The sequence below is a fragment of the Colletes latitarsis genome, chromosome 6 (genome assembly GCF_051014445.1).
Source record: "Colletes latitarsis isolate SP2378_abdomen chromosome 6, iyColLati1, whole genome shotgun sequence".
Classification (NCBI taxonomy): domain Eukaryota; kingdom Metazoa; phylum Arthropoda; class Insecta; order Hymenoptera; family Colletidae; genus Colletes; species Colletes latitarsis.
The window spans coordinates 9108342-9121902 of NC_135139.1; the positions used below are offsets into that span (position 1 = coordinate 9108342).

General features: G+C 35.3%; 1 protein-coding gene across 8 annotated transcripts in view; it reads left to right on the forward strand.

The window, feature by feature from the left end:
• Hr3 (nuclear hormone receptor 3 ROR-beta) overlaps positions 1 to 13312 on the forward strand; it is a 315339-nt gene extending 302027 nt beyond the window's left edge. For all 8 annotated transcript variants that reach the window (XM_076767480.1, XM_076767472.1, XM_076767475.1 and 5 more), the window contains 4 exons: positions 2119 to 2391; positions 5035 to 5259; positions 9803 to 10141; positions 12786 to 13312. In XM_076767480.1, the coding sequence (XP_076623595.1) occupies positions 2119 to 2391; positions 5035 to 5259; positions 9803 to 10062 (758 nt within the window). In that variant the 3' untranslated portion in view covers positions 10063 to 10141; positions 12786 to 13312. The remainder of the gene's footprint in view (positions 1 to 2118; positions 2392 to 5034; positions 5260 to 9802; positions 10142 to 12785) is intronic.
• Positions 13313 to 13561: the final 249 nt, after the last annotated feature.

Here is a 13561-nt window from a genome sequence, read left to right on the forward strand (position 1 = left end):
TTTTTGTTTTTCTTTTTTTTTTACCCTCCTGCGTCGTGTATGGAGTTCAGTGTTGTCGATGTTCTATTTTTTTTTTTCATCATTGACGGTGGGAGAGCACGTTTTCCGAGGACAGAGATAACCGGGGGCGTAGGCCTCTAGGGATGGCGTGGGTGGAACGGTCGGGAGGTTTCCGGGATTGAAAGGGCACCGCGTACTGGCATTTTTTATACGTTTAGAATCTATACGGTGCTGGGTAATCGAACATGGCTTCGGTAATTATTGTAGGTCGAGTGTTTTCGAAATTGTAAGAGTTAGAGTATTAGGTATAATTAATTATAATTGTTGATGAGTTTGAGTATTATTACGACTTTCGGAATCTCTTTGGATTCATAAATTGCAATATTTATATTAAATATTGGTTCCCATGTATTGCTTGTATTAATGGTAACCCATGTATTAATGGTAAGTATTGCTGGTGAGGAAGACATCAACGATATACAGTAAGGAGCATAACTGAACTAGTAATCACAAATTTTGTATAGATCGTTATTTACTGCTATGAATATAGGAGAATATTAAAAAACAAACATTATAGTTATCTTTGTCACAGTTAAAGGTAACATGAGAAACTTTTTCAGGAATTAATGTCACCTCTTTTGACAATGAAAAAAAGAATAAATTTACTCGGTTTTGTACCAGTTCGTAAAAACAATGTTTACATGGAATGTTGGAGCAATATGTTTGCATTTAGCAGTTTCAAATTATTACAATATGCACTTCTACACCTTACCACTCAGTTGCTCACAATCAGTCGATCAGAAAAATACGCAAGTGATCAAGTATTCTGTAGATCCAAACGAATCATAAAAATCCAATTACGGACGAAAAATATGATGGGAACAGAAATAGAAAAAGATGCATAAATATTAAATTCACAAAATTAAAAATCATTAACTTCGATAGAAATTTTTAAAATGCAAAATTTTGAAGGATATTTTAGAGATGAAAATTGATATTTGTATTTTACGTGAAAATACCAAAATATTAACTATGAATCATAAAATACGATATATTAAAATATTAAATTGCAACGTAGATATTCGAGAAAATATATTTGAAACTATGTTTCAACTTCCATGTAAAATAAAAAGTAATGTTTGGAATGCAAATGGTAATTGTTATATTCTTCGAATGTTAATACTTCGGTAAAATAATAATTAAGAAAATTCTCATGCAAATGCTTGATATATCTCCTTTACGTCTCCATCTATAAAGAAAAGAATACGCCATATTTGCCCGAAGGATTTTTGTTTCTCGCCAAAAGCAAACTAACTCATTCAGGTGACCTGTATCGAATACCTCACTATGTATTATAAATACATATCACGCGTTTAAAAATAAGTCGTATGCACCGATAGAACAGAACAGAACAGAAAACATACATTTTTCGAACAAAGTAAATTTTCATTTTACTCGTTTTACTTTTACATGCTCTTCGATTCTTCAACGTCTTGTCCGTACGAAGTGTCTAAATTCCACTAGATAAAATGAAATCCTTACTCTACTACGAAGAGCAGAAACCAGCATGATTTAGCGTCGAAGTGAGTTTGATCAGTACTTTCAAAGTCAAGCGCAACCGAAGCGAACAAAAAGGAACGAATGCGAAGGTTTGAATTTCCGTGCGCCAATTTCTTGCGCCGAAGATCGTTAGGCGTTCGCTGTAGTCGGAGCGAAATTGTTCTAGTAACCGTAATAATTGCAGAAGTTAATAACGAGCTCGACCAGATTACCGCGCCCAATCTTGTCACGGAGAACGTGCTCTTGCATTCCGACTCGTTGCATTCTAACTAAAGCAAAAAACGCATACATTGGAACGCCAAGAGAGGAACCCGCTGCAGCGTTCTTTCTTTTTAACGATCTCTGTCGCTTACGTGTTTAATGCTCTCGTTCTAAGCAATCGTTATACAGAATGTGTTTAAAGAGCTGTCAATTTTTCTGTGTTATATTCGTTGACGATGATACACGTAGCCGTTTCAAAGAGTAGAGATACTAGTTGTACGTATTGTCTTGAACATCTTTTCTGTACAATGGAGGGGGGACAAAATTTCAACCGGACGTTTCGATTGGCTTTCGTAGATCCTGCACAGATCAGCGAGCTGCTCTCAAAAACGATAGCGGATGCATACGCAAGAACGTATCTGCTGTCGACGGAAGAGATCCAGGAGTCTTTCCGGAAGCCGCACGATCTCTCCAGATTGATCTACTACAAGAACATGGCGCACGAGCAGCTGTGGCTCGAGTGCGCCCAAAAACTAACCGCCGTTATCCAGCAGATCATCGAGTTCGCCAAGATGGTTCCTGGATTCATGAAGCTCTCCCAGGACGACCAGATTGTTCTATTAAAGGCTGGTAGGTAATCCGAGTATAAGTCTGCGATGGAAATTGGAATATGGAGCGGACGTAACTTCGTTACGAGCCCAATTATAATTTACTCTTGTATTATTTAATAGAGGATGAGGATTTTGTTGCTAATTCTACTATTTCTACGGTTTCACGAATTATCATACTTTTATGGAATCCATTCGTTGATCTTCGTTCCCTTTTCCATAGATAATTGTCATTTAAACATCCTTTTCTTCTTTTTATCGTTATGGTTCAAAACGACCATTTCACTTTTTGACCTGTAAGAAAATAAAGGATTTGAATCGACACATATTTAAAATATTTTTGGTAGTTGTAACAAAAATAAATTATTATTTTTCATTAGTGAAACACTGACAGGGGTGATGTTTTCATAATTATTTCTGGCAAAATTTCCTACCAACTTATTTCTTTATGTATCTCTTTTTGCCCAAAATCATAAAATAGATAATAATAGTGTATGAAGTTAGGATAATATTTAATGTAATAGAGTACGATATTAATTATATAAAAATATAGTCCCTGGTGTATCATAATACCACCATATACGTTGGGGAGAGAGGGGTGTCTATTATAACCATTGAGTTGAAACAATTGAATGGATTTCAATGAATCTTTATATTCCAATTTTTTGCTTTCATGTTGGACTATGATTAAAGTTTGAATAGAATCGGTCCATGAATAATGATGGTTGATTCTCGTAATTTTCTTTTCTGATACAAGTATTGTTTATTTCTAAAATTTAAACAAAAAAATTGTTCAATCTCAGATTGATTCTTGTATGTAAGTATTATTCATTTGTGAAACTGAACAAATTTTTTATATTAAGATAGAATTAAATTTCACATGCAAAAGTTGGAACTTATTTTATCTAACAAAAGAATGTTAAATGAAATCTTGAAAATTGCGCATTCATGCCATATTTATACGTTATATGTTTGGGAAAGTATTGTGACGTACGTATTCGTCTCTCGCTAAATTTTTCACTTTGAATCGAATATCGTGCGCAAGGGACGTGAAATTGCGTTATCAGCGAAATAAAAGAATCTCGTTCTGAGTAAACCGACGGGACGGTTCGCGATAACGACGCAGTTTCGTAAACAGGCATTATGCAAAAGTAAATTTTAATTGCGCGCGTGTGAAAGGGTGTAAATAGTACTCGAGCTGAATAAACACGCAGTCGCATGTCTTATCTGGAGGACAAATTATGACAGGCAGGCAGATAAAATTGTAATTCTATGTTACCTGTCCATTGAGAACTCGCGTTAGGAGTTTCAGTTTCTAAGACCGTTTAAGCGCGTACCGAGTAAATAAACGTGTGTACGAAGTTACGAAGAAACGAGATTGTAAATTGGAAAGCGCGACTTCTAACAGCATAAATGCACGTAAATATATTTCGTGAATTGCACTCAATTTTATTACTCGAATTGATCGAAATATAGGGTGTTCGGCCACCACTGGGAAAAATTTTAATGGAAGATTCTAGAGGCCACAATAAGACGAAAATCAAAAATATCAATTTTTTGACTGAAACTTCGTTAAAAAGTTATTAAAAACTTAAATTAAAAAATTTCAAATCGCTCTGGAAAAATTATTTTCGTTTGCGGGGATCAATTACAATCATTTTTGGTGAATAGATATATCTCTGAAATCCTACTCACTTTCGAGAAAAAAATTCGGTTAGGTGTATAAATTTTTCGACGAAAAAGAAAAATTTCAAATCGTTCTAAAAAAATTGTTTTCGATTGCAAGGGTCGATTATAATCATTTTTGATGAATAGATATACCCCCGAAATCCTACCCAGTTATGAGAAAAAAATTCGAGAAGGTGTAAAATTTTTCGTCAAAATTAAAAAGTTTGAAATCGCTCTCGAAAAATTATTTTCGGTTGCGGGGGTCAATTACAATCATTTTTGGTCGATAGACATACCCTCGAAATCCTGACCATTTTCGAGAAAAAAATTCAGTACGGGCGGAACTTTAAACATTAATAACTTCTTAACGAAGCCACCATCAACAAATTGGTATTCTTGATTTTCATCTTATTTTGGTCTCTAGAATCTCCCATTACAATTCTTCCCAGTGGTGACCGAATATACATTGTCTGTAGCAGACGAGCAATAGGTAAAGAACTGTCAAAATAAAACGAAACTAAGATTTCATTTATAGTTTCCTCTTTATTTTTTTACAATTTTGCATACAATATTACATTAAAATACTTCTCATTAAAATTAATAACGTCTAACGTTGTCGTGATAAGCCATTCGTTATTTTGGTTTGACACTGTCCAAGTTAGGATAATTTAAATTAAAAAGAAAATATACAAACTACATAATAAGAATCTTCCCAAAAAATGAATACTTGTTCAGAAATAAATTAGAGAGAATTAACTAATATGGCAAATTGTGAGAGAACAATATATAAAAATGAAGTCTCGTATGTGCTAATATGTAAATTTACTTAAGTTAATTACGATTGGTTCCAATGTTAATAATTTTAATACAAGATTGATTTCCAATATTAAGTTTTTGTTTAAATATTCGATAAGAGTTTTGGTATTGTAGTTAGTTAAAGAAATTAATTTGTAACCGTTCCCACGAAATAATTAATTGTTTTTCGCGATGTTTACAGGTTCCTTCGAGTTGGCTGTGCTACGTATGAGCAGGTACCTTGATCTTCAGCAGAATTGTGTCCTGTACGGCGACACTATGTTGCCACAGGACGCGTTTTATACAACGGACACGGCGGAAATGAAGCTCGTTTCTTGCGTGTTCGAATTGGCCAGGAGTATTGCCGAATTGAAGCTCACGGAAACGGAGCTGGCGCTTTACAGCGCGGCGGTTCTGTTTAGTCCCGGTTGGTAAAATTTTTAACGCTCCTTTCATTTCTCCCTAAACCATTCAAAATTATTCTTTCATGTAAAGTAAACTGGAAAAGAGGGCCGAAGAATTCGTAAAGACAAAATCATACATACAAAAAAAGCGAGACAAAAGAATATAGAGTCACAGATATCTACAGACATCCTATAAATTTAAAGTACTATAAAAAATATATATATATATTAAATTACTATAAGTATTAAATTGTTCATTTTGGTAAAATAACAAATTTGTTTACCTTGGAATATCAATGAAAACAAAATACGATTCCACGAAATACACCCATAAATACCACAAGTATATTCAAATTTACAAAAATGATTTCTATCCTTATATTAATGTTGTAAAATTATTTTTCTTATTATTTGAGTAATATTATCCAAATAATAACGACGAAAATATTTATTACACCTGAGACTTACTAGTATTGTTTATTGATTAATATTAATATTAAATATAATAAAATTAAGAATAATTTTATTCATTATTTTTGTATTTTTTTTTTTATTTATTTTTGTTGAGCTTATATTTATAGGTCTATTACCAAAAAGTATTAAAATATTTAATCCTTATGATATTCCCTTATTAAATTCAATCATTTTAATTTTATTTATTTATTTATTGAATATAAACTTAAGAATCGGAAGTATTAAAGGAATCAATTTTGAAATATCAATTTTAACTGTGTTTTAAGGAACCTGTATTTAAAAATAATTTGCATGTCTATTTTTAATGGGACTCTCTTCCTAGTTTTAATATGTTGACTCAATTAACCTACCTCGATTCATCGCTTCCAATGCATAATTACGAATAGAATAATGACAATGTTCGATAGAAGCTTAATTTAGACAATTACGTACAAAATTGGAAAGAAAATCCTTATGAAAATCATTTCGTTTTATTTTACTTAATTTCTGGCGTAATATATATTTACAGGTATTCAAGTATTTGGTAATACGAAAAAACCGAACAAGATGATTTATTCTTATATAAATTCTAATAATAATAAAATTAATTAAAATTAAATATTGATAAAGACTTTTTCTTAATTTCTTGCTTAAATGTTACACAGGGAATAATTTACTATTATCAAAAATAAGAAATAGAAAGCCAGTAATAAAGATATTAAAATCGTATAATAAAATTTCTTCTACAGTTTAACATTGTCATTATTTTATCAGAGAAGCAGCCTATAAATAATTTAAAACGTACTGTGTCTCGAATCGGTTCGAATATTATTCGAAATCAAACTTCCTCGAATGCCTGAACTACCTTGAGTGGTATTAATGTCTCGAATAACTTGAATTTCATGGATGCCTTAAATTCCTTGAATGTCTTAAATATCTTGAATGCCTTGAAATGCTCTGTATGACTTGGATGCTTCAAATATCCTGAACCCCTGAAATATCTTGATGGGTGAACGTATATCTTGAACGTATTATAGTGTTCTCACCTTAAATGTGAAAAAGAGCCTTACGTTAAATGTGAAAATGTCGTGAGACTGTGGAATTCGTTTTTGGCCAATGATAAACGTAAATCTGAACAAGAACGTCATTGTCTGATACGGATATTGTTGGCTACAGTAAAAATTAGATATATGCATGAAAATTGGGGCCCCAAAACTAGTTTATGGGGTAGATGGATTGATTTTAATTATAGAAATGGCTCTAATTATAAAGTCAATTGTCAAACATAGAAAAGGACAGAGAGTAAAAGGGAAATAGATGGTGGGGATGAACACAGAGCATTGATGCAACAGATCAGTTCAGGCATCGTAACTTTTACTGTACATGTATCCTCAGTCCATCTTTATCCTTCGCTTGCTACCCCTGTTTATCTCTTTCTACACTCGAAACGAACGACGAAACACAAAGAACGTTCTCCCTTTACGTTAAATGTGACTCTTCGATCCCGAGTAATTAGACATTTAAAACGTGAACACTGTAATTATCTTGTAAGTTTTTAAATGCCTTGAATATCTGGAATATTTGAATGACTCGAGTGTCGTTAATGTCTTGAATGTACCAAGTATCTTGGAAATCTGGTATACTTGAAGTGTTTTAAATGCCTTGAATGCTTGAAGTCTTGAAAGTTTTGAATGTTTTGAATGTTTCGAATATCTCGATTGTCCAGAAACTCTTGTAAGATTTCAAACTCCAAGAATCTTGTAATTCTGAAGTCTCAAGGGTCTTGAAAGTCTTGATGATATTGAAAGAATGCCAATACAGAACTAAATCTCTAGTTAGAGAATCTCTAGTAAGAAAGAAATTCATTTTTTGAAGGTTGTGGACTAGAATAATCCCTTGAGTGTTAATTATCAAGACTTTAAAAAATTTTCAATTTCAAATAATATTCCAAACGATTCGATTTACGTATCATCAAATTACGCAGTAATTTTCAAATTCGATCTAACCATCCACAGGGGAGATTGATGGCGGTTGTAACATTTCGATTTTAGAGTAGGATTATATGAAAACGTGTTGTCTACTTGTTTAAGATTATTGAATTGCAACCACTTTTATATGTGTCAAGGAATATTTGCCTTAATAAATAAAAATGGCGGAGAAAATTTAATGAAAAAAGACAAAATTAATGTTTCAGTACAGAACGATGACAAATTAGAAATAAAAAGTAAAGACCCCGACTGTCGTTACAATTGTCCCAGACTGCACTTTTGAACTTCAATTATAAATTTTCGTTAACGGCACGCTTATTAATAGTACACAATGATCAGTACTGCTTTAAGAAATACCAAATTAAAGATTTAAAACAATGAAGAACAATTGCATTTGCTAAAATAGCATTTAATTATAATTTTAAAATAGTAAGAAGATTTAACTTTTGAATAACGAAAAGTGTAGTGTCTCACGAACTTTGTCCACTTAAATATTTTGATTATTTCAAACAGTCCAAGAGAATGTTACTTACAGAAATTGTAGGGATTTTAAAAAATACATAATATGGTATAAATAGTATTTTTGCAAGTGGAGGCGTAGAGGAGATACAAACGGATTGACGTATTCTGAGTATAAAAGTATTAAAGTACGTTTGTCCTAAAACTTATCGTTCCTGAAATATTTGAGTATTTTCACGAAGCATGTTCAAAATGGCAGCCATCTGCAGCGATTGTAGTCTTTGAACCGTTCCGCCCTTTACATATCTTATTATTGGAGCGTCTATCGTAGCACTCGCTGCAATAATTCGTTGCTTCGTATCTTCCGGAGTTGTTGGTACATTTGCATACATATTTCTCAACACTCCCTACAAGAAAAAATCTAGGGGTGCTAAATCTGGACTTTGTGCTGGCCAGCAAATAATGCCTCCGCGTCCTATCCATCGATTAAGGAATATTTCATTAAGTGTACTTCTCATCTTTCGAGCATAGTATGTTGGACACCCATTGTGTTGATACCATGTTGTCTGACAAATGCTTAATGATACGTTTTTTTAATAAATTTCGTAATGTATTTCGTAAGAACGTATCATATTTTTGACCAGTAATAATGTGGTCAATGAAATGAGGCTCATTTGGTACCTTATGACTCCACACTACATATTAATCTACCAGCGTCTTTAATGATCGCCAATAATATTATGTAAATTAACACGTTCAGTGTTGGTAAAAGTAGCCTCATTGGTAAATAGAACCATAGAGAAAAAATTTGGATTGATTTGCAGCTGTTTTTGAGCCATACACAAAATCTAACACGGTTTACATAATTCATGGCATGTAAATTATAATGAAGACTAGTATGATGAGGATGATATCTGCGACGAGAATTCGTAATGTGCTACTTTTACTAACTGCAGACTCATGCTTAATCTGATGTGTACTAAATGAGGATTATAACGCGCCATAATGAAAGTGTGGCGACACTTATCGTAACCGCCACCAGAGGGCTACGGTCTCTCACAAGTACTCGACTGATCACATATTTCTCTATGTAGACTCCTCGACTAAGTATTAAATGGTTCGGCGTCTAAGGCAGGGCCTGCTAGGGTTGCCTTACTGATTATTACACTTTCTTTCCTCCTATCTCGTTTAGTTCTTCCTATAACAATAGTTAAGCCTCCATAGAAATAACAGTGTAATATCTCAAAGAAGGTAAATTTTGAGACAAAAACATACTTTATAGTACTTTTATACTCAGAATACGCCAATTTGTCAAAATAAAAAATTGGGTCTTCATATCTTTTCTAGGACCTCCACTTGCAAAAGAATACTATTTGTACTATATTATGGTATTTTCTTAAACCCTACAACTTCTATAAGTAACATTGTTAAGTGAACAGAGCTCTATATATTATAAATAGAAATAGAAATATTAGTAAGATTGGGTGTAATAGCGTGGGAACATAGCCAGAATTCTCAGTCCCAATTTCCCTGCAGCAATTGAATTTACAGTATTACCACCGCCCCGGTGTTACCAACCGTCCATCAGTCTCCCTATAGCTGCTCGCAGCGAACGTCCATTGAAAAAAATGAAAAAGAAGAAGAAAAATGGTAAAAAATATTTCAGATCGGCCGGGACTGAAAGGGCTCGCGGAAATCACGAGACTGTCACAGGCGGTAATCAGGGCGCTCAGGTCGGAGCTCGACCGTAATCACGTGTCGCCCATAAAGGGCGACGTGACGGTGTGCGACGCGATCCTGGCGAAGATCCCCCAGCTACGGGAGATCTCTCTGCTGCACATGGACGCCCTCGCCAAGCTAAAACGGTCGCAGCCGCACCTCGACTTTCCGGCCCTCCACAAAGAGCTTTTCAGCGTCGACAGCTGAACGATCGACGTGGCGCAGGGCGTCCCGACGCTGACGAACAAAGCGGTACGCGAGTAGCGCCGGGCCTTGCTCTGTCAAGGTGAGTTCCACCGTCCGGAAAGGAAACGACGGAGAAGGCGACGCGCGTCGAGGACGGTAGTGGTCGCGTCGACGCTACCTAGGAAGTGTCGCGTAGGCATTTTTAGGGCCGATCGATGGTCGAAGGGCGCGGAGAACGGCGATGCGTGTCACAATAGAGCCTCGTCGTTTCGTTTTCACTTTCATTTTCGCGTTCGTTCGCGCGAAACTCACAGACGAGACGTTCTTCATCGTACTATTAATACTTAGGTACTTTCGTCTTTTATTTTTGTTTTTCTTTTTTAGCTTTAAACGATCGAACGTTTTACGAGAAACCTAAACGACGAGGGCACCTCCTCGGACACGGGAATTTTTGAATTGATCAATGCCGCGGTTTCGTTGTTTTTAATTTTGTAATTTAAACGGAACCACGTTTTATTTTTAAGTACAAACGTCTGCTATCTCTGGCACGATGAGACAGAGATATCCTGTTCTCGTTTTTCGCTCGTCGCTCGCACGATCTTCCTTCGAGCCCTTCGATACAGCACGACTTAAGATCCTCGAACGATCGATACCGATCGAACATCTCGACGTAAAGACGGTTGTTGTTATGTCACGCAGTATTGTACATATATGTTCCGTTTGTCGTGTCGTCGTCTATATATATTTACGAAAATGTATGACGATGGAGCGAAAAAGCTATTTCGTAACCGAGACGATGAAATCTTACTCTAATCTGTAAGACCAGCGTAACCCGATTTTCACAGAATTGCCCGGACAACTGACTTCGTCGAAGCTCGGTATTTCGGATCTTAAACGAGACGCAAGCGAACCGGCTATGAAAAGCCGCCTATCGAGCGAGAAACAAGTAACTGTGTCTTCGTTTCAACGTTTCTTACTTTTTCTTTTTTTTTTTTTTTTTTTTTTTATTAACCGCAATTTGTTGTAAGTTTATTTTTATTACTTCTCGTTTCCGTTCGTTCGTATGGAAAGCACGTAACTTGTACTTTTTCGGTCAGAAACTGCGTTACTAGTACTATTATTATTAATGTTAATGTTATTATTACTATTATTATAATTCTTCTTATCATTACGATTATCATAATCTATTTTATTTTTCCTTTTATTTTTTATTTTTTTTTTTTTTCGTTTTGAAAGCTTTCGTTCTTTTCTCTCTTTCACGTGTACAAAATGCGATAGGATAATTCGTGTTAAGTTTTAATTTTTTTTTTTCTTTCTTTCTGCAATGTTTTATTAGTCGTACTCGTTAAGTGAAAGTTACCTTTGGGAGTTTCTGAGAGAAAAATGCAGGGTTCGCTCGAGGAAACCGAGGTTATCGAGCAACGAAACACGAAACGACGCGGAAAGAACAGTCTACTGGGTTTTTATATAATTTCGTTTATACATTTGGGTTCTTATCGAGGATATCGTCGAGACGTTAACTTATTATTCACAGCTTAATATTTTCTCGACGGAAGTATTAAATGCTACTTTTAGGTTCTTCGATCGAATTTATTATCACGTAATAAGAAAGAAATATACGAATCAAATTATATTTTAAACGTCCCCTTAGGACGAACCTTTTTGTAACAAATAATAAAGTATTATAAGCGATATTAATTGTTACTTCATGATTCGTTTTTTAACCTACGAATGTTTGTATTTATAGAGCAATCGTAAGGATCGTCCGAGCGTAATTCAACGACACTGAATCTCGATCGAACTCATTCCAGAATTCAATTTTATCGTAATCGCGCGAAATATTACTACGCAGTTTTTTTATTCAAATAGAATTGCGTTCCACGCGCAAACGCTTGTACATATTGTATAAAAGAATTGCGTGGAACCAACCGTGAGACGTATTTCTCGTTTCTCGATCGATTCGTCGGGTCCTCCGAATGGGTTTTTATTTTTAAGAACCCGGTAGGCTTCTCTTGCGATTAAACGCGTCGAGTTACATGTTTTCTAAGCGTCGAAAGTTACTTGTTTCTGATCCAGAGCGATTCCTTCCTAGGGAGCGTCGAACGGAGCGCGTGCGAAAAAAACACTTGCAGGATCGTAGGGAGGAAAAATGCGACAAAAAGCGTAGGGGAATGGACGTGTCGAGGCAAACAGAACGGTAATGGATGATCGCGGGAGCGTTTGCAATAATATCCCTTCGATTTCTCGCGGGGGGGTACGATCGCGGAGTCGAAAGAGAAAAATAAACGAAAAGTACAAAAAACTCTGAATAATAAAAGAAAATTATTTGTACACCGATGGAGATCGATATCAAAATTCACGAAAAAAAAATTACCATTCTTCTCAACCCCTAGGAGATCGTCGTAATAAACGAGAGATCGAGAAAAGAAAAAGTCAATCGTTAAATTCGTCGCACGAGAACCGTCACCACACGTTTGAATTCCTCGAAAGTCTGGAATAGAACGACGCGTTCCACTTAGGTCTGACCATGCCGGGACCCATCTACTTGCGTTCTTTTAGCCTCGATCGATGAAACGTCGCGTCCGCGGGTGACGCCGCAGCGGAGGGAAGAAAAAAAAAGAAAATATATTGAAAAGTAAACACGACTCGTCATTGACTGAATAGTTCTATACTCGCGGTGCTTACGACAGGGAGCAAAAGAGGTACAAGCGTTTAACCGTATATTCGTCTCCTTTCTGTTGCAGATTATTTCCTTCGTAATGAACGTATTGGGCCTTAAATAAACATAACATTGTTATATATATATAAAGTATACATAAAAAAAAAGCAACATAAAGTATATATGAAAGATATATAGAAGTATATATATACATACATATATATATACACACAGATATAAAATATATTATATATATATAGAAAGAAAGAGAGGGAGAGTGTGAGAGAGAGAGAAAGAGAGAGGGTGTGTGTGTGTGTGAGAGAGAGAGAGTGATTGTGTGTGTGAGACAGAGAGAGAGAGAGAGTGATTGTGTGCGTGCGAGCTAGATAATTAAATCCAGCGTACGAGTGGCGAGAGAAACAGAGCGCCTGCGCGTGTGGTAGAGTAAGAAACGATAATCGCGTGAAAGAGAGACGAGACGACAGGTAATAGAAGTATAAGCGAGCGAAAGGAAGTTGCGTGTGCAAGTAGTGAAGTATACGAGACAGTAAAGCGTGAGAGGTTGTGAGATAGAGAGATAGATAGAAAGAGCGAGAGAGAGAGAAAGAAAGAGCGAGAAGGAACTGAGAATATCGGTTGTTACGATACATACATAAAAAAAAGTATATATTGTATTAATTAAAGTAAAGCAAAAAAAATGTGGTTAAAGGGCCCCGCCAGAACGATCCACGGACGACGTATATATACACACATATATAGTATATATCTATACACCCAAGGGACTGACGTGTACGGAAGAATTTTGGTCGGACCGTTGCTCGCGACATAGAAACCGAAATACATTTAAACCGCAAATGGTGC